At 40.4% G+C, this 18987-nt stretch overlaps 1 protein-coding gene across 5 annotated transcripts in view; it reads left to right on the top strand.

Annotated features, from left to right (window-relative positions):
- CDK14 (cyclin dependent kinase 14) overlaps positions 1–18987 on the top strand; it is a 296945-nt gene that overhangs the window by 155845 nt on the left and 122113 nt on the right. For all 5 annotated transcript variants that reach the window (XM_088533551.1, XM_088533554.1, XM_088533553.1 and 2 more), the window contains one exon: positions 15914–16034. In XM_088533551.1, coding sequence (XP_088389677.1) covers positions 15914–16034 — 121 coding nt within the window. The remainder of the gene's footprint in view (positions 1–15913; positions 16035–18987) is intronic.

Below are 18987 nucleotides of genomic sequence, written 5' to 3' on the forward strand. Positions count from 1 at the left end.
AACTGGATTTGTGAGAGTTGATACAAGAAGAATGTGCTATGGGCAGAAATAAGGTTGTAGTTTACGGGAAATGAAAGGGATTTGACAGTTTTACTACTTTGAGACAGCATTTTGCAAAAACTATGAGGTTCTGTGTTGTTCAACTAAAATTTTAACTTCTTTCTTCTAAATAGGAAAAAAAAAATTCTGAGTACCCTAACAGGACTATATACTAAGGTTTTGTCCATGTTAGTCTTCACTGATTGCTTTTTAACAGGTGAAATTAAAGGTCTTGAAAAAAGCTTCAGCTATTAGTCAAATAGATTTTGTAACTTACACACTGAGAGTTTATCTGACTCCCTGGGATTATTCGCTGAGGGGGAAAATAAAGCTTTCTGTTGAGCAAGCCTGTAGTTTCCCGTGCCAATGGGGAGGAGGAGATTGGTGTGACTCACTAAATAGGTCCCCTGTTAAAAGTATCTCAGAATACTTAGAATTCAATCCAGACTCCCATTGTTACGAGGCAGTTATATTGAGCCTTTAAACAGGAGGAAAGCATCTTAATTATCCATTAAGGGCAATAAAGGAAGTTGGTTATGGCACTCTTAAAACAACTGTGATGAAAAATCTGTCTGTTTGTTTGTTTGTTTGTTTTTGCACTTAGAAAGTCTCCGGAAGTTAGATGTCACCTACAGTGTCGCTAGCTCAGTGCTTGTGGTGATCTTGTGCAGTTTCCATACTCATGATTCTTCCTTTGACTTGCATTCACCACCTAAGTGCAAGTCAGGCTGTTTTGGGAAGATTGTCCAAAAATATGAAGAAGTGTGATTCCCCTCTTTGTACTAGACATACAAATCCAACAAATGAATTTGTATATTTATTTAAAATCGGGGAAGAAGTGACAGTGTGGATTTTTTACTGAAAGAAAAAAAGCCGTGTTCAGTCACGTGATCTTGTAACAGTCATTTTATGTGAAGAGCATTTCCTCTTCCGACACATCTTGCTTCTTTTATAGTCTTAGACTACAACCTTTCAGCTGTGGCTGCAAAACCCTGCATTTTAAACCCTGCATTTTCTTCAAAACTGTTGCTCTGGGGCTTCTTGGGGTGTTTCTGGTAGCACAGAGCTTGTGAGGGGGGTCAGTGAGGAAATGATGTAGTCACTGGAGTGGTGGCATTTTAAAAGGAGTGAAGGAAGAGATCCACAATGTGACTCTGTGGGACTGAAAGGTCTTCCACGCCACACTCTCTTTTCTTTTGAGAAATTAGCTGAGAAACATTTAGTCTTCTGCATTGCCAATTCTCCTTCTGTTTTCTGAAACTTAATACCGGGCATATGTTGGGATGAGTGGAGCGAGTGCAGCCTCCCCATTGTCAGTATGGATGGTGTCTCCCGTGTCTGACACCTTCGTGCTGTCATTTGCCTCCAGCCTGAGAAATGGCAAATTGCTGTTATCAATGTAGCCTTTTTGCCACGCATGCTACGCTCATGATAACTCTTTTCCCCACAAGTGTCCATGGCAAAGCTTTTTCCTGTAAGTGTCCTGCTTGATCCTATAGTATGATCCCTCTCCCTCTTTGTCGTGTTGGTTTAATTATGATTTTGTTTAAGGGCCATTTACTACAGAGATCATACTATGCTAGGTAGTGAGAAAATTATGCCAAACCTTAAAATCATTTTAATTTCATTAATATATTAATAATTATGCAGATTTATCTTACACAGAAAATAATCGGCTATGTGGAAAGTTAAATGCTATCTGGAAAAAGGTGTGTATTAAAGAAGAAAGAATTTGTCATCAGTCAGAACAAAAATATTGATATTCAAAGAAAAGAGATTAACATGAAGCGATTGGCAGGCTATTAAGAGTAATCTGTTCTGTTTCACATGTGTTATATAATTTAGATAATATTTTAAAGAACAGATAACTCTGTAATTTATAACATATTTATTCTGCCTCCGTTTAAATTTTTACCTTACTGCGATAGATTCACTTTTTACCTAGATAATTTTTTAAAATTTGTGTAGTTTTTTTAGTTCTTTTTTTTTTTAATGATACTATCCTGGCTTGTGCTAATGTTTTTTTACATTTACAAGTCCTATTCATGTAAATGAAAATAATGCTTGCAGGTTTGCTTGCATTCAGATGAGAATTTCCCCAGCAGCAATTGGTCTTCACAATACCCAGAAGACATCAGGCAGTGCGTGTTTTAGTAATACTTAACACTTACCAGTGATTTGTGCAAATATTAACTCCTCATTGCTACTGTAATACAGTAAGCAAAGGATAAAACTGAGAGATCAAATAAAATGTCGAAAAACACGAAGTTACCCTTACTAAAAGCGGGAGAATCTACTGCTTTTTACTGATGCGACATCGCAACATTTACAAAACCCCTTTGCATGGAGGAGTAAATGTTATTCCAAGACTTTTGCATAATATATTAGGAAAAATATCCTGTTAGATCTTCAGCTTGTAAAAGATGGCTAAATTCTTCTCCAGGGTAGCGTGCAGCAACTTTAGCTTCTCCTACCTTTGGCTTTTGTGGCTTATAATATAACCGATACCATAGTAATTTATTTTCCATGGATGTTGGACATAAGTGAGGAGAAGACTCTAGGAGATCTTTTCTTATATCCCCAGCCCCAGCCATGAAGGGGACTTGCTAGGCCTACCTTGCTAAGCCCCCTTCATGGCTGCGTTCTTTATTTCAGCTTGCTAAGGTGACTTTTTTGAAGTCACTCAAATTTAAATTTTTTCAGCTTTATTCACTGTTGTGGCTTTGTTTTTATGAATATTTAATTGCAGTGATCTTATGTGAGATATTAGCTGTAGTGTATTAATTTGGTTGTAAAAACAGATATGGATTTTGGGGCACTAGAAATACTTTTTATTATGTCATTTTTGTCATCAGTGTTGATGTTAAGTTCTGGGCTCTTCAAGCAAGATGGAAATTCAATGCAGCTTTGAACTGTCTGTAGACCTCAGGGGAAAAAAATAAATGCAGTGGCTCACTGAAGTACACATAATAAACATAAATGTTTAATGTTACCTTTCTGTCCTTTGGTGGTTCTTTGCCCATTCTGTCTCATAGTGCTCAAGGTTACTCCCAACTTTGCTGCATAGATTCCGTGCGTCAGGCTACCTGGAGTCAGATGAGATGTACTAGCAGTGTGTCCATACATGCAAACCTGAAGTATGAAATGGTTTAAATAAAAAGGAGGTTGTTGCAAAGATTCTAATGGTTTGGCCCTCTCTTCATCTATGTTCAAAATATCATTGGGATCTTTCGTTTGCACTCTAAAAGTGGTTTCTATCAACTGTTGACTGGAGGAGTATGTCAGTAACCATTAAGTCAAATGAAAGAATAGACAGAAGAACGCTGACAGTTGTGACATAGGGATAAGCAATTCGCCTGACTTCAGGAGGGTAATGTCTGTATATAGCAAATTACTTTTGGTTCTAGATGTCCAGCTGTGCCATCCTGGCACTGGCATTTCAATATCATTATATAGAAAAGTGCCACATGAGGAGCACTTGCATTTAAACTGCATATTTCCAGAATTACACTGTATAAGAGAGAGTTTTAGTGCTCTTCTAGTGTATCTTTTTATTTTTCTAGAAAACTTTGTTTAAATTTCTTTTTTTATTTTCTCTTCAATAGAACTGATGTTTAGCTGTGTTAAACTGATTAGACGGCTCTGCGGGGGTACAGGTGCCTGTAAATAATGTGCGGGCAAATAATAATTTGTACCCAAGCATATTGGAATGTGTCTCACTTACTTAAAACTTTTCTTGTAAGATTTGTGATCCAGCTAATTTAGGATGACATATACATTAAATGAGTTTTGAAGAGTGATTCAGTTGAACAGGTGGATCTGACACTCCAGAGATTTCTGTCACAATAAGCTGCTTTTTAATGTTGGTTTACAAAAGCCATAAGGCATTTGCCGAAAAGCTCTGACATAACAGAGAAAAAATGTGAATTTTGTTTCACGCTGTTGCATTTTTACAGTTTTTAGATTATTTTTCAGAGTTAAGCCAGTGCAGTCAGATCCGTTTTTAAATGCTATTCACTTTATCCAAATATTAATGTAACTACTAATGCAGCAGCATATTCAAAATGTCCTGGAATTCTTTGGTTGAACACCCAAGACACTTTTTTTTACATATGTAAAAATAGTAAATATGCAAGTTGCCCAGTACAATGTAGTGTAGCAATAGCAAAACTAGCTGAGTTTTTGTTACCTATAGACAGTCTGGCATGGGGACTGGAAGCAGCCTAGGAAAAGCCTGGCAGTAGCTGGAGACCTGTTGTCGCAGTCGCGGTGCCTGTGGGTTGGAACACGAGGTGTATGATGGAATGGATGAGGCTGTGTCCTGCCACATGGACATCTGGCAGTTGGCGCTTCCCCAGTGATATCACTTGCATATCTTTAAGAGCTTAAACTATAAGAATTTTTGGTTTCTGTAGCTGTATAGCACTAATTTTTCAAAATCACAAATTTCACTTCTGCATGGTAATATCAAGGGACGTTACCAGTGTTGCTTGATTTATAAATAAAAGGGTTAATGGATATACTGTTTGCAAGTGCTACCTCCTTGAAGTTGTTTATGTTGTTCAACTATGTGCTTCTTCGTGTAGACCTGCTCTTGTAAAATCAATTATTTAGCCTAGTTCCTGGGATCTTCTCTTTTTCTAATTAAGATCACAGGCATTTGGTTAAGCTTTTAGGAGACCATGATTTCAAGTATTTTCATCAGAAGATATTCTTCAAATTTCTCTGAGTATACTACCTCTAAATTTGAAATGGTGGATCAGAAAAATGGTGGTATCACATGACTGTAAGAATCTCCATATGGCAGCATTTGATCAGCATTGGAGCTGTGACTCCAATGAATCGATGGAATGAGTGGTTTGCACCCAGTGTGGCATCACCCATTCACTGTCAGTGTCGGATGGTCAATTAAGATGCAAAGTAACCTGACTCTAAACAGCTGGGATTGAATTTTTACATATAAATCTCAGTTAAATTCTTCCCTTGTAGCTTTTCTGTTTCTTTTTGAATTGGGTGATTGTGAATAACTGTGGTACCAAATATACTTGTTTTAAAGTTCTTTAGCTGTCAGATTTAATGGCAAGTTACAGGGGAAGGACTTAAATGCTACTGCATACTGCTATCTTGTATATATATCTTGTATGTATCTTGAATCTGGTGTGCATTCAGTCCCCTTGAACAAGGAGAAAAGCAGCGTGTCCAGAAGATGTTCTGCAGAGGGGAAGCCTTGTGCTGCACAGAGCAAGCATATCTCTAGCTTGCCAGTTTGTCCTGTTTAGGCTGTTGCAAACAACATGCCAAGTTCCTACTGTCCTGTTGTCAAGCGAGAAAAGTTAACAAATGACAAAAGTTGATTCATTTTTACTTGGACCTGAGATGAGGCAGTCCAAAAATGTCTCTTGCAGTCCTGCTTTTCATTGTACACGTAAAAATCCTAGGATCTTTAGCTTGTATTGTTTCCTTAATACACAATAGCTCACAGGAAATGTGAGTTACTAATTTTTGTGATCAGGGCTTGATGGACTCTACCAGATGCTTCACCAAATTATACATCTGTAGTGAGCGCAGTTTGTCCTGGGGAATCTGCCCCTGATGATCTCGTTTACTTTAGATTTTCTTTCCTGAATTCCTTTGATACATTAAGATTTTCCCCGTAGTAACATGATTTGCAAAAATGAGAACACTATACCTCAAAACTCAGAAAAGTGGCCTGTTACTTTTCTGGTCTTCAGCAAGATCTTTGCTCCAGTGTCCTAAAGTTCTACTGATATTTTTTGTTGTTGTTGTATCACATTCTAACCTTTATTTATTGTGCAATGTTGCACTTATTCATTCATAGCTGCTTGTATCTTCTGTTAGGGAATATTGAAATATTCCCAGATGCACTTCCCCTCATTTTCAGGGAAGAAATATTTTCTGCCTACTTGTCCTTTTCTAGAATTCCCTCCCTGTTCTTTGCATCTTCCTAATTTAAAACCATCTGTTCAGTTCCTGTTAACTCTTTGCTTCAGCCTTCTTTGCAGAATGAATAATTCTGACATTTGCACTTAGTCTTATTAGCAAAAAGACATGTTCATGCTGGGATGTTGTTAGTAGAAGTCATCATTTTCATGCAGAATTTTTGCATGACAACAAAATGAGCATCATTAAGTAACAATCCAGAAACTGGAAAACAAGATTTAAATCAGTCAACTATTAAAATATTGTGGGCACGTATACTATATTCATAATGAATCCAAGCCTTTCTGTTAAGGCAGATGTTATCTTTGATGTGGAATTTCTTGCTAACCTTGAGTGTTGTGAACTTGCATGGTTTGTGTGTTGCATGGTTATAGTCTTGATGCAGATTCTTTCTTCCTGCCCATGCTGTTATTTTTCTCCTTTTAGGAGACTCGAAGAGACAGTCTGAACATATTCACACTGACACAGAAGGTCATGGGAATAGATATGTTCTCATTGCATGGAAAATGGAGCATTTTCTCTTTTGCATTTATTTCTTTTGCATTTCCGTACCACTTTTTTTTGGATCAGAATTTATAGCGTGTTTCTGTTAATGGAAAGGGAGTGAAATTAGCGGTTGTGATATGTGTTCAACAGCAACAGCTTTTTTGAAATTTCTCAGAAAGTTTTTATAAGGATTTTCAAGCAAAGAAACAAAGCTTTATAACTGAGATGGCTTTCAGTCAAGGTAATCAAAAGGATCTTCAGTATGCAACCAATGGCTGAGCTCTTTCTCTTATCCCATTTTTACACTGGTTATGATCTTTTGGTTGGCTTAGGAGAAAGACAAAGGAGATGACGCTGGAACTGTTGAAAAAAAGAAAAATAGTTTTTGTGAGGGCTAGGTTTTACTTCCTTTTAGCAGCAAAAAGCATTTCTGCATCTCCTTTTTCTATAATTTATACTTGTCAAAGTGACATTTGAGTCCCGTTCACATGCTGAAATAATTATCATCTACATTACTATAGGTGCCTGTCTGAAGGCATAACTGAGATGATAAGGTTTGTGGGTTGAAATAGTCTTTTATTAGACCAGGCAGCATGGTTGGAAAGCTGATACAGACAGACTTTCAGGCACATGTACCTTTTTGCCTTACTTACTACTATCCCTCTTTTGAAGATTCACTCAAACACTCCATTTTGGAAGACCAGTCACTGTTCAAGTGCATTGCAGGAATATTAACTGTAAATAGCAGTTAATAATCTCCCTAACTGTAGGTACCTTGTGTAAATGAACCATAATCCACCATAAACCAGTGGCTATATTAGAATTCAGCCACCAGATATTATAGGTAAGTTATTTTACTTGAAGGATGTTTAACTCAAGATGCCCTGATAAATAAAGCTACAACTAAAGACATTCATGTTCAGCTGAGCAGAAAAGGGACTTAAAGGCTGAAGAACACTTTTGATGCCCGCGATTTGACTTATAGATTAGAGAGCTGACTGCTTTATTGACGTAGTGTCAGTATTTTTTTCCATTTTACTTCTCCACTGTTTTGATGTCATTTAGGTATTCACATTTTAGGTATGAATAAATATAGCTTTGTTAGAAAATAAGTAGCTGAGTAAATTGGTTAACTGAAGTTGACAGTTCATGATCTACAATAGAATACATTAATAATATTTTAATATAGTTACTGAATAATAGTTACAGCTTTGTGAGGCATTTACCTCAAACCCTAGGTAGTTGCTAAAATGAATAGAGGAAGCTAAAAAGGGAGGCGTGGAAGCAATCTGACAGGAAAAACAGTAGCAAAAAAGACAAAACTTCATCTATTTGTTTGCAATATACCCTGCTATAGCCCTTTTTGCTGTATGTAAATCAAAGTAGTAAAAACAACACATTCAAGGTATAATGGAAGGTAAAACAATGCACATTGTTTGTGGCATTGGCAAGCCCTCCTCTCTACAACTGTGTTTTCCTCGCTTGCACAGTCTTGTTCCCCACGAACAAAGGCTTCCTGATTGTCATATGAGCTTGACTAGAAAGCAGTGCCGCAGCTGAAGAGGCATCAAATATTAATATCTGTGTGCATATAGCCAAAAATGTGCTCGCTGAATAGATCTGGAGCCTGGGTGAAGCTACAGTCTCTTATAAACTAAATACAATTTAAAAATACAATAATAAATCAGTGTCAATAACTGACATAAGGAAAATCAGATACAGCCTGTGAACCTGAGATGAAAGATAAGGCCAGACAAAGCAGAGAATATTATATTTACTGAGAAAGGTAGTAGCTTCTTACAGTTTCTTTTAATACACAGCATGAGGCAGCAGGAGTTTTTGTGGGTTAAATATATATAAGCTTACCTACATATAGATCAGTATGCCTCTGTTTTAATTAAAGGGCAATGCAGGATGTCCCCATTATTTAATAATTGAGTTGAAAAACAGCTGTGCTTTGTGTTGCAGCACACGTAGGTTACGTGGTACAGGACTCTTAGCAGGAGGTAACCTTCAGAAGAGGTCCTTGTTTCAGTTAGGAGAAACGCTGGCCACAGAAGTAACTGCTTGCGGAGCATCGTACAGTATCAGTACTTGCCCTAGTTGCAATGAAGTCCCACAGTGGTTCTGACTCAACCTGACTTAATAACTGTGCCTTATGCTTCGCTTCCTTCTTTAAAAATAAGGCTGTAGCAGCAGGACATCTGTTGAGTTTTTATCTATCTTTTGGAAGGCATCAGAACAGAAGGAGTTCACTGACTTGTCAGGAAGTCATCACTGCACCTCTGCCAGCAGAAAGCGTGTAAGCAGCAATTTGCAAATATTGCATACTCACCTGGTGATCTCTCCATTTACCTCCTGGCTCTTATTCGCACCAGCCATTAGGATGGGAAGTTTTGATGAGCGCCCATAAGGTCTGACTTTCTGAAAAGAGATTGTCTCTCCTCCTGTAGTGTAACCATGGAGACAGACAAGGAACCCTTAAAGAAAGTGATTGAACATGCTGTGCTAATTAATCCGACCCTTCAGTTTTCTTTTAGTTGAAGGATATAGTTAAATAAATTTTGCATGAGTAAGCATATTTGGATGTGCAAAAAGGGTATATAGCTTTTTTTTTGGCAGAAGTATATTTGAAAAAGATATACTGTCATCTGTTTGCATCTGGAACATCAAAACGAAAAACACAGTATCTTGTTAGTGTTTCATATATATGTTTTGGAAGTATTGGGTTTAAACTGTAAATATGTCTGGAAGATGATTTTTTTCACGCCTTAAGTGTGAAGAGAGATGCTTGCATTAATTTTGAACGTTCGAATGAAAACATTCATAATTGCAAATGCCCTATTTATGCACCAAGAGTGTTATTCAAAAAAAACAAACTTTGTTCCCTGTTGGGGCCTTAGTAAGAATATATAGGAAAGTGGAGTTTGTGGGGAACTGGACCGATGCCTAGCAACCGAACACCTGGAGGAGAACCAATCAGCTGGGAGCCTGTAGCCAATGAGTGCTGCTCCTCAGCGCATGCCCACCTGCATGGGTATAAAGCCCTGCTACAGACAACAGCAGAGGGGAGTTGACCTCACTTTGTGTGGAGGTGTTGTTTGCTCTGGCTTGTGGGGAGGGCCTTGGCACTTGGTGTGAGAGTGACCCTCGACATCTGGTGACCCCGACGTGATCGTGCGAGAACGCAAGGGATCTTGCTGGAGAAAAGCGGATTGTGACCACGACCTGGTGAGTCAGAATGGGAATTGGCGCATCTAGAGTGGAAGTTGCTGCAACAGCAATGGAACATGATACTGTTGAACGCTTCGTAAGGCTTGCTCAAAAAACTAAGATTGAGGTCTCGAAAACCGAGTTAACCGATTTGTTGCTATTTTGTAAGAAGAGAAAAATCATAGAAGAAGCTTCCCAAGCATATAAATTTGAATCATGGGAGCGAGTAGGAAAAGAACTATGGGACGGTGTACAATTAGGCTCAGAGGAAGCGTGGCGCCTCACCAAAACATATCGTCTAATATGGCCTATGTTTGAGCGGTTAGTTGCTACTGCGTTCTGGGAAGCGCTCCATGGAGAAGAGGAAAACGGGTCTGAAAGTTCTGAATGTACTAACAATACTGAGCCAATTCAGTGTAAGAAAATAGATAATAAGAGAAAGGTAACCTCACCTAAACAGGCATGTCCGGTAACTTTGGCCGAACGAGAAGTATGGGGGGGAGTGGATGAGTATCTCCCCCCGTGGGAGGGGGAGGAGCGACCACCCCCCACAGCACCCGAATGGGAGAAGCGACCACCTCCCACAGCGCCCAAATGGGAGGGGGAAAAGCGACCAACCCCCACAGCGCCCGAAATGGAAGTGGACCCAGTTAAAGTACCGATCCCAGATGGATCGGACGATGATAATGCCGTGGTTCAAAACATGCGACAAGAACTTCGGGGACAGGCAGAGAAAATGACAGAATTATTAGAACAAATGCGGCGAGTAGACGGTGGGTCCAAGGCCAGAGATGTGAAGGCAGCCTATAAGGCTGCCCATAGGGCTATAGTCGAAGGGTTGGAAAATGTAGACAAACAATTAGAGCAGTGGGAGGCACGAAAAGATGCCCCTAAGATTCAAAAGAAAGCAGCTGGAGCAAGTGACCCAGCTGAAGAAGGATTGTTGCCGGAGCTCCCAGCCACTTCTACTGCAGGTGGAAGTAATGATGAGGAAATGCCACCTGTTAATCCAACATTTAATGCGGGAGCACGGTATAAAGGGCTCATAGAGAATGCTCAGTTACAAGGAGAATTTGTATTTACACCACTAGCAGCTCCTGTAGTAACGGGAGCCCAGGGCCCCAGGTGGGAACCTCTCGATTGGAAACTGGTTCAAGGCATACAAAAAACAGTAATGCAGTATGGGCACGACAATAAGTTGGTGAGAAATCAGGTCTCCGCCCTGTTTAAATATTCCCATATGGTACCTGCGGATAGCAGAGCGATAATGGAGCTCCTGCTTTCCTCTACTGCTTACATGCTTTGGTTAGCAAAATGGCAGGAAAGATTAGAGGAAAAACAGTTGGAGAATCTAAATCGCAGTATGGACGATCCATTAAGGGTTGCCACCCTTGATCAACTGATGGGCACTGGGCGTTACCGGGCAACCGAGGCCCAGGCAGCGCTCCACCCCAGGATACTACAGCAATCGAAAAATGCAGCGCTAGCCACTTTTCTTGCACTACCACAAATAGGAACGCCACAGTTGCCATACACCAAAATAACACAAAAACCGAATGAGTCTTTTTTCAACTTTGTTGATCGACTGAAGGAAGCCTTGGATATGGCACCTAATGTGCCTGCGGAAATGAAAGCAATATTGGCAAAGGATCTAGCAGTTCAAAACGCAAATCAAACTTGCAAGCAACTGTTAGCTACTTTGCCACCAGGAGCTTCAATTGTCCAAATGATAGAGACCTGTGCCCGAGCGCCATTGATGGAGGAAGAACAAAAAGCAAAAATACATGGTGCGGCTTTGGCCGCAGCAATTAAAGGAGAAAGAATGTCTAGAAAGGAACACAAGAGATTTCATGGGACATGTTTCCTATGTGGTCGATTAGGACACATGAGGAGGAACTGTCCTAATAGATTCAGGATGGAAGGTACGGCCCCGAGAGGATTTAATGGGACCTGTACGAGATGTCAAAGGTTCGGGCATAAGGCAGCGGAGTGCCGATCACGGTTCCGCAAGAATGGCACGCCGATACAGGGAAACGGGAGCCGCCGCGTTGTGAGGGATGCGGCGAACAAGTATCCCCAGACAATGGCTGCCTCCACGAACTCTCCGCCGCAACCCGAGGAAGTGCAGGAGTCAACCTCTATGTGGCAAAATCCACAATGATTAGAGATTCTGACGTGCATATTTTAGAATCAACATGCACTGGTCCCCTGGGGAGGAGCTGAGAGCCAGCGACCGCCCCCCCCCCCCCCCGCCCCCAACCGCCACCCTCTTCTCCTTCTCCTGCCCCCCCAAGCTGCAGTGTCGCCGGGAGCAGGCTGGGGCGGGCGGACGAACCGGACAGAGTAATGAGCAGCGGACGGAAGAGCAGATTTGTGATCCTCTCAGAGGTGGCAGTGAAGTGCAACTTTAGCACGGGAAAATGAGTGAGCTTGACCAGTTATGCCAGGAGGCCGAGCAACTGAAAAACCAAATCAGGGATGCTAGGAAAGCATGTACCAACGCCATCTTGGCTCAGATCACAGCCAACATTGACCCCGTGGGGAGAATTCAAATGCGTACTAGAAGAACACTCTGGGGACACTTGGCTAAAATTTACGCAATGCACTGGGGGACTGATTCCAGGCTTCTAGTCAGTGCCTCCCAGGATGGCAAGCTTATAATCTGGGACAGCTACGTCTCCTCCTAGCTGGTTATGACGACTTCAACTACAATGTCTGGGATACATTGAAAGCTGATAGAGCAGGTGTCCTTGCTGATCATGATAACCGTGTCAGTTGCTTAGGTGTGACTGATGATGGAATGGCAGTGGCAACAGGATCGTGGGACAGCTTCCTCAAGATCTGGAACTGAAAAGAGCGGCAGACTCTGTGACTGGAAGAACTTTCCAGCGGTTGAAAACTAAAAATGATAGCATATCCAGTCTGACCATACTAACTTGGACCCCCATCCTCCCCAGCTCCAAAGGGCAAGATTTTTTCCTTCTCCTGTTGCTGAAATGAAGAGCACAATTACCTTTCCAAGAAGAATTTCTGTGGTTGTAAGCAAAATGAAATTGTGTATTCCTTTGGGACCATTTTCTTTTGTCTTGGGAATTTAAAAATGAAACATTATCATAAAAGTGTGACCAGAATGATCATAGTTGTGTTTGCAACTATGTTGCTTTGTTTTTGTTTATAATATTTGATGCATGATATTGCCAATTTTTGTTTTTTGTAAAAAGAGGGGAAATGCTAAGGATTACAGCCATGTTACTTTGTTTTTTGTAAATGTTGCAATGTTTATTGCTAATTTTTGTTTTTTGGAAAAAAGAGGGGGAGATGTTGGGGCCTTAGTAAGAATATATAGGAAAGTGGAGTTTGTGGGGAACTGGACCGATGCCTAGCAACCGAACACCTGGAGGAGAACCAATCAGCTGGGAGCCTGTAGCCAATGAGTGCTGCTCCTCAGCGCATGCCCACCTGCACCGGTATAAAGCCCTGCTACAGACAACAGCAGAGGGGAGTTGACCTCACTTTGTGTGGAGGTGTTGTTTGCTCTGGCTTGTGGGGAGGGCCTTGGCACTTGGTGTGAGAGTGACCCTCGACAGTTCCCTTTCTGAGAGAAGACAAAGAAGCTCCTCTGAGGCATTAGCCTCATTTAGGTACTTTGAATTCTGCACTGGAGGAACAACTGACTGAAACAGAGGGACTTTCTTCCTGTGCCAAATTTTAGCCTTTGTGGGTATGTCCCTCAGTTGCTCAGTTCTGCTTTCCATTTGTCCATTCAGTCTCCAAACTAGTGTATGTGCACAAATAGGAAACCACTCGGCCCCAATTTAAACCATACGGCCTGTAACCGTAAACCTCTCAAGCCTGGTGCAACGATGCTGTTTGATGCCAGTGAATGGCTTCTCCTTGCTTTTAAATATTCAAGTTCTGCTTATAACTTACTCTGTTCCAGCTGTGATCCTCTGAGAAACTAAGTGCAGCTGCTAACCTCAGGGGCTTCCACGGTGGTTTGGGAGTGAGGAGCAGATCAAATAAAAAGATTTAATTTGTCAAACACATAAGGATTAGCAGGAAAGGGCCGTTTCTTGAAAATCTGATTTATCTTTATCTACCTTGGGAGAAATTAGAGCTGAAGGAGGCCTAGCAACATGGGAGCTGAGGAGGCAGGATGGGCCAGCAGTCCCAAGCAGATGAGACCTTTGATTCCATGTGGGAAGGTCGCACAACAGTAGAACAGGAGTTGTGGGGCTGGCTGACACTGGGAATGATCTTTCCTAACCAGTGTGGTGGTAGAGACTGTCAGGTGGCCTGGGATACCATATCATTTGCAGTTTGTTTTCTGGTTTGGTAAATTGAGTCCTTAGTCCTTTCTGCATGGGAGATTTCTTGAGTGGATCAAACACTTCATGTCATGGAGACCTGAGTTCCTTCCTCACAACAGTAAAAGGATTTGAGAAGCCTGGATGGAGACTCAAAGGCAGGATCAGATTGGCAAAGAGCATTCATCATCCCCAAAGACTCAAATCCTTTAACCATTTTTATTTAACTTAAGAATAGTAGGCACAAATCCACAAATACAAAAATTTCTATTTCAGTTAAGTCTGGTGGATATGTATGGGTATAGGAATAAGAGCTATTCCTAGCAGTGTGCATGATGCAACCTCTCTTCTGGGCCTTCCTGGAGCTGTGGTGCGTTTGACAACCCAGAGGTCTTGGCATGAGCTTGGTCAAACTGGTGACCAGGTGCACAAACGTAAAGGAGTTGGGAGTCTGAAAACTGAACAAAGGATGGGTATTCACATTTGAAATGTTTGTTTTTTTTAATACATTTTGGCATAAAAGTCAAATTATTCCTCTATGCAGTTCTAATTGCTATAATCAGTGGATAGTGCAATCTACTGGCAAGATTTGCTATCATTATTATGGAGATGTATTCAGTGAGATTAACTGTTCTTAAATAGCTTCTCCAGCTGTATTGAGTATAAAGGTGCAAAGGACTCTAGACTTCCATTTTATGTGAATTCCCGTGTTGCATGTTCCTTTCTGGGTGCAGAACCTGGCATTTTGGCTTCTACATGACTTTTCGTTTCTGTATTTTTATAGTTACGTGAAATGTAAATCAGTAATCTTCTTTAGAAGGACAAGAAAATGCAGTACTGTGTATTTCTGATTCCCATTACTTGTGCTTGCCCAGTGTTCCCAATCAGGGGACTATGAAAGTCTGGGAATGAATAAGTGGACAGTCTTGAGGCAAGAACTAGGAGCAAATTAGGTGGAAAAGGTGTTTGCAGGCAGGTGAGTGAAGGAAACGCCATAGCCTGACATTTTTTTTTTCCAGTCCCTGGATGAGAGAGGCTTCCATAGGAGAACTGTTATGAAAGTATGTCCTTTAGTGCTGTCTTTACCATATAATAGGCTCCTCCAAAATCTTGCCAGTTTTACACGAGATGATAGATTATGGTTGTGTTAGTGTATGGAACAAATTCTGTAAGGATTTGCATTCCAGTTGGAGTGAATTATCTCAAATGACTGGCAAGCTTAAAAACACAGTTACTGTGAATACTAGCTCTTCAGGAGGCCACCAATCTGGAGAGATTTCACTGAAGTAATTTCTGCTCTTGAGATTGTTACATTGCCAATATATACTTGTTGAGAGATACAAGAATTTTGCACATACCATCTTCTGGTGTATTATTGCAACATTAATGTTTATTTCAATGCAGATGGATATATGCCTCTCTGGTTTCCAAATAAAACCTTGAATAAATAGACTGAGATTTGTGATATAAACTGTGGAAGGTTTCCATAGGCTTCCCTGGAGAATCCCATCTGTGACACTGTTTGTATTGGAGTTTGTTTTCCATTTCCTTTTTTGACGTAACAGTGAAATGGAAGACAGCGGTGCCTAAGGATGAGTAGTTATGGAAATGGGCACCTTTGTTTATTTGTCTTTCATTTAGGTAACCACAGTAAACCCTTGCATCTCTCTTGGGCCTGTGGCTATCATTATCCAAGGCACACTTTATTATTCCTTCGTAATAATCACAGCTCTGTTCAGGTAGACACTAAATGACACATGCTACCATGTGTTCCCGTGCTAGAAGAAACCTTGGAATATGCCATCATGTTATGTGATGTGGGTTCATATATCTTTTTAGGTTCTTAACTTTACATCAAACCATTTCTTTGTTCTCTTTTTATTAATTTGTTTGTATTTACCACATAGGTCTTGCAAGAGCTAAATCGGTTCCCAGCCACACATATTCCAATGAAGTGGTTACCCTATGGTACAGGCCTCCAGATGTCCTTTTGGGGTCAACAGAATATTCAACCTGTCTTGACATGTGGTAAGTATAGCATCCTTCTGTAATACTCTGTGCTTTAGCTTTAATTTTTGCTTTGATGTGGAAAACAGGTATGTAACAAAATTATTGGTGTGGGTTAAATGTTTTATAAGCAGTGATCTGTATAATTCACTCAATATTTCTCTAAAGGAATCCCCTCCTGCCACCCACGGTTTGCTGTTGATATCTAGCAGAGCCAGTAATGCTTTTTGAGGAGATTAGCTGTTGTTTCTTGCTTTCTGTAGTCTTAATCTGATATATTATATTGCAGAAGATGATACACTTTATTCCTTAGCAAACTATTGGTAAGCATGAATACTTAGTAATTCATGAGACCATAACACAATGTGATTATTTTGGTAAAACCAGCTAAAATGCATGGCCAGCTGGAGTGCTGCATTTGTGACTGAAAACCTGTGCCTGGTTTTGGCTGTTAAAAATCAACATGGAGTTTCCTCACCTATCCTGTAGCTTTTGAGGTCACAAGGTCTCGGTAACGTGTACAAAATGCCATGAGCTGTGCTAGTAGGAGCACTGCTTGTTGTCTGCAGAAACAGAAGGGTGAAAAAAGAAATTTTCTTTATAAAAAGTTCTGCCTTGTGGAAGAAGTGGATTTGCTTTCAATGTGTATTTAATTAACCATGTAAATCTACACAATTCATTTCATTTGGGAAATATGTATACTGAACAAGTATCAAAGGAGTATAATGATTTGTTAGCAGCTTGACTGAAATATCTTTGTGTTTAAAACATACATTTCTTTATTTAGGATTAAGATTATGTTAAAATTGAGATGGCTAGAAGATAAGGTAGAGAGGAATTTTGGATTTCAGAAAGGCTGCAAGGTGGGAGGGTAATAATTCCGAGAGTAATCTTGAAGTGCTTGGTAGTACTGAAGGGATGACCTAGCAAGAGTACCTTTTTTTCAGAGGAAAGTAAGCATGACTGAGTTGTGTTTGCTTCTTGTAGCTCTAAGATCAGAGAAAGTGGAATGAAAAACTCTTCTCCTGGAATTACCATCTAGTTTTTTCCCTTGTAGTGCTCTAAGTCTTGACTTCTGGAGCCTAGGGTTAGAAGCTGCAGTATAGTTTCCTTTGGAGGGTTACACAGTATAAATACTGCAACAAATCATAGAATCATTATGGTAGGAAAAGACCTTCAAGATCATCGAGTCCAACCACAAGCCCATCAACACCGTGCCTGTTGAACCATGTCCTTAAGTGCCTCATCTACACGTTTCTTGAACACTGATAGGCATGGTGACACTACTAAATAATACTGATGAGAGCACTTAATACAGCTGGGCCTCCAGCTGCCTTAGTCCCTTACCCTGCTAGTGAAGGTGAATCTAGAGGCAAGAAAGGCGAGCAGACATCTCAGGAGGTGAACATCGTCACCATGCAGTTGCACCAGAGGCCAAGGCCGTATCTTTTGTATCAGCCATCTGACTTTCTTCCAACCTCACAGATCTAAAATCCTTTTCCTGAGCATCTCAGCTTCTCTTCTGTGCTAAAACCGCCCTGTTTTCCCAAAGATCTGTTCCACCTAGTGTCTTCTCAGGCTGCTTGCAGTGCTCACATCCCATCTGCTGCTGACAACGTGCAGCTGGTTGCCCAGATAAACTCTGCTACCTGCCTGGCTGCGGGTGAGGAAGGGCAGCTGCACAGGGAGATGGAAAGGGTTGGCAGGCGGAAAGCCTTCTTTTTGCTCATCTTGAGATCCTTCAGTCAACATATGTTCAGCTCTTGAGAATCCCACATCCGCGTGTGTGTGTACATATATGCCTGAATTAGTAGAAAATATGGAAACTTCTAAAGAAAATTTTGAAATTCTTTAATAAAGCACATTGTTTAGAAATCCTGTAATTCTTTTTGTCAAAAACAGAAATCTGATTTTTTTGTTAATATTCACCAATTTAAAAAATCATTACTCTTTGAAAGTAAGGTTTATTTGTTAAAATTGAGCAAAGGATATTAAAATTTTGATTCTTAATGAAACTTTTTCACAAAGAATCATTTACTCAAAAGTTTAATACCTCATAAAAATAAATCTTTTTTTACCATTCCTCCCAATGATAATTTTAGTAAAAGAGTTATAAAAAGCCCAGTCGAGCTATGTATAGTTATTATGACAAGGATCAAATTAAACCATGCAGTTAATAGAAGTATTTTGAACAGACCTGACATTGGCTTCGTGATCATATGTTTATATTCAAATTAAAGGGAGAGAAGGATCAAGGGAGGACTCAAAATGTCAGCTCAACTATACAGTCATTTTTTGTCAAGACCTTTAAAATGAGCTAAGGATCATTGCTGAAGAGCTTGAACAATAGCCATAAATTATGTCCTCTTGTGCAGAACATTTAATATAGGCCCAAGAAAGATGCAGATGCCCAGGGGTAGGAACAGGGACCTTTGTTCCAAATGAAAAATGAAGTCAATACTACTGCTATAATAGATGTGTAGCACTGATAAAATTTTTAGTGCCTTGTACAAACTGGCGAACTATGAGAAGTGTAGGAAAAAAATCATCATTATTTCTTTCACATAATAGAACTTTATGTAGATGCTGAACTACTGCCACACCAGAAATCAGATTAGAGTAAATTTATATCGCATGTGACAGAGGAGTTCTGGGTTTCTACCTCTCCGTGCTTTGCTGGGCTGTCTGAGACAGCACTTACTTCCAGTTTAAATGCAAGAGATGTAACTGCATGTTAAGGTCACTGACGCTTATTTGGTAAATCTAATAGTGAGCTCTGCTGGAGGAAAGCCAAGCTTGGGGCTTTCTCTGTACGATGGCAGTGCATAGCTGGGCCAAGATTACATTACAGCTGCTTAGTGACTTGCAGAGTGGGAGGCAGAGGAAATGGGGGACAGCAGGAGGGAGGAGAGAAGGGAAAACCACAAGGCGAAAGGTACCTTCCACCAGATGCCAAGATTATTTAGTAATTTTG

This window comes from Tinamus guttatus, unplaced genomic scaffold (genome assembly GCF_059628265.1).
Source record: "Tinamus guttatus ecotype Peru unplaced genomic scaffold, ASM5962826v1 Tinamus_guttatus_pri_ptg000509l, whole genome shotgun sequence".
Taxonomy (NCBI): Eukaryota; Metazoa; Chordata; class Aves; order Tinamiformes; family Tinamidae; genus Tinamus; species Tinamus guttatus.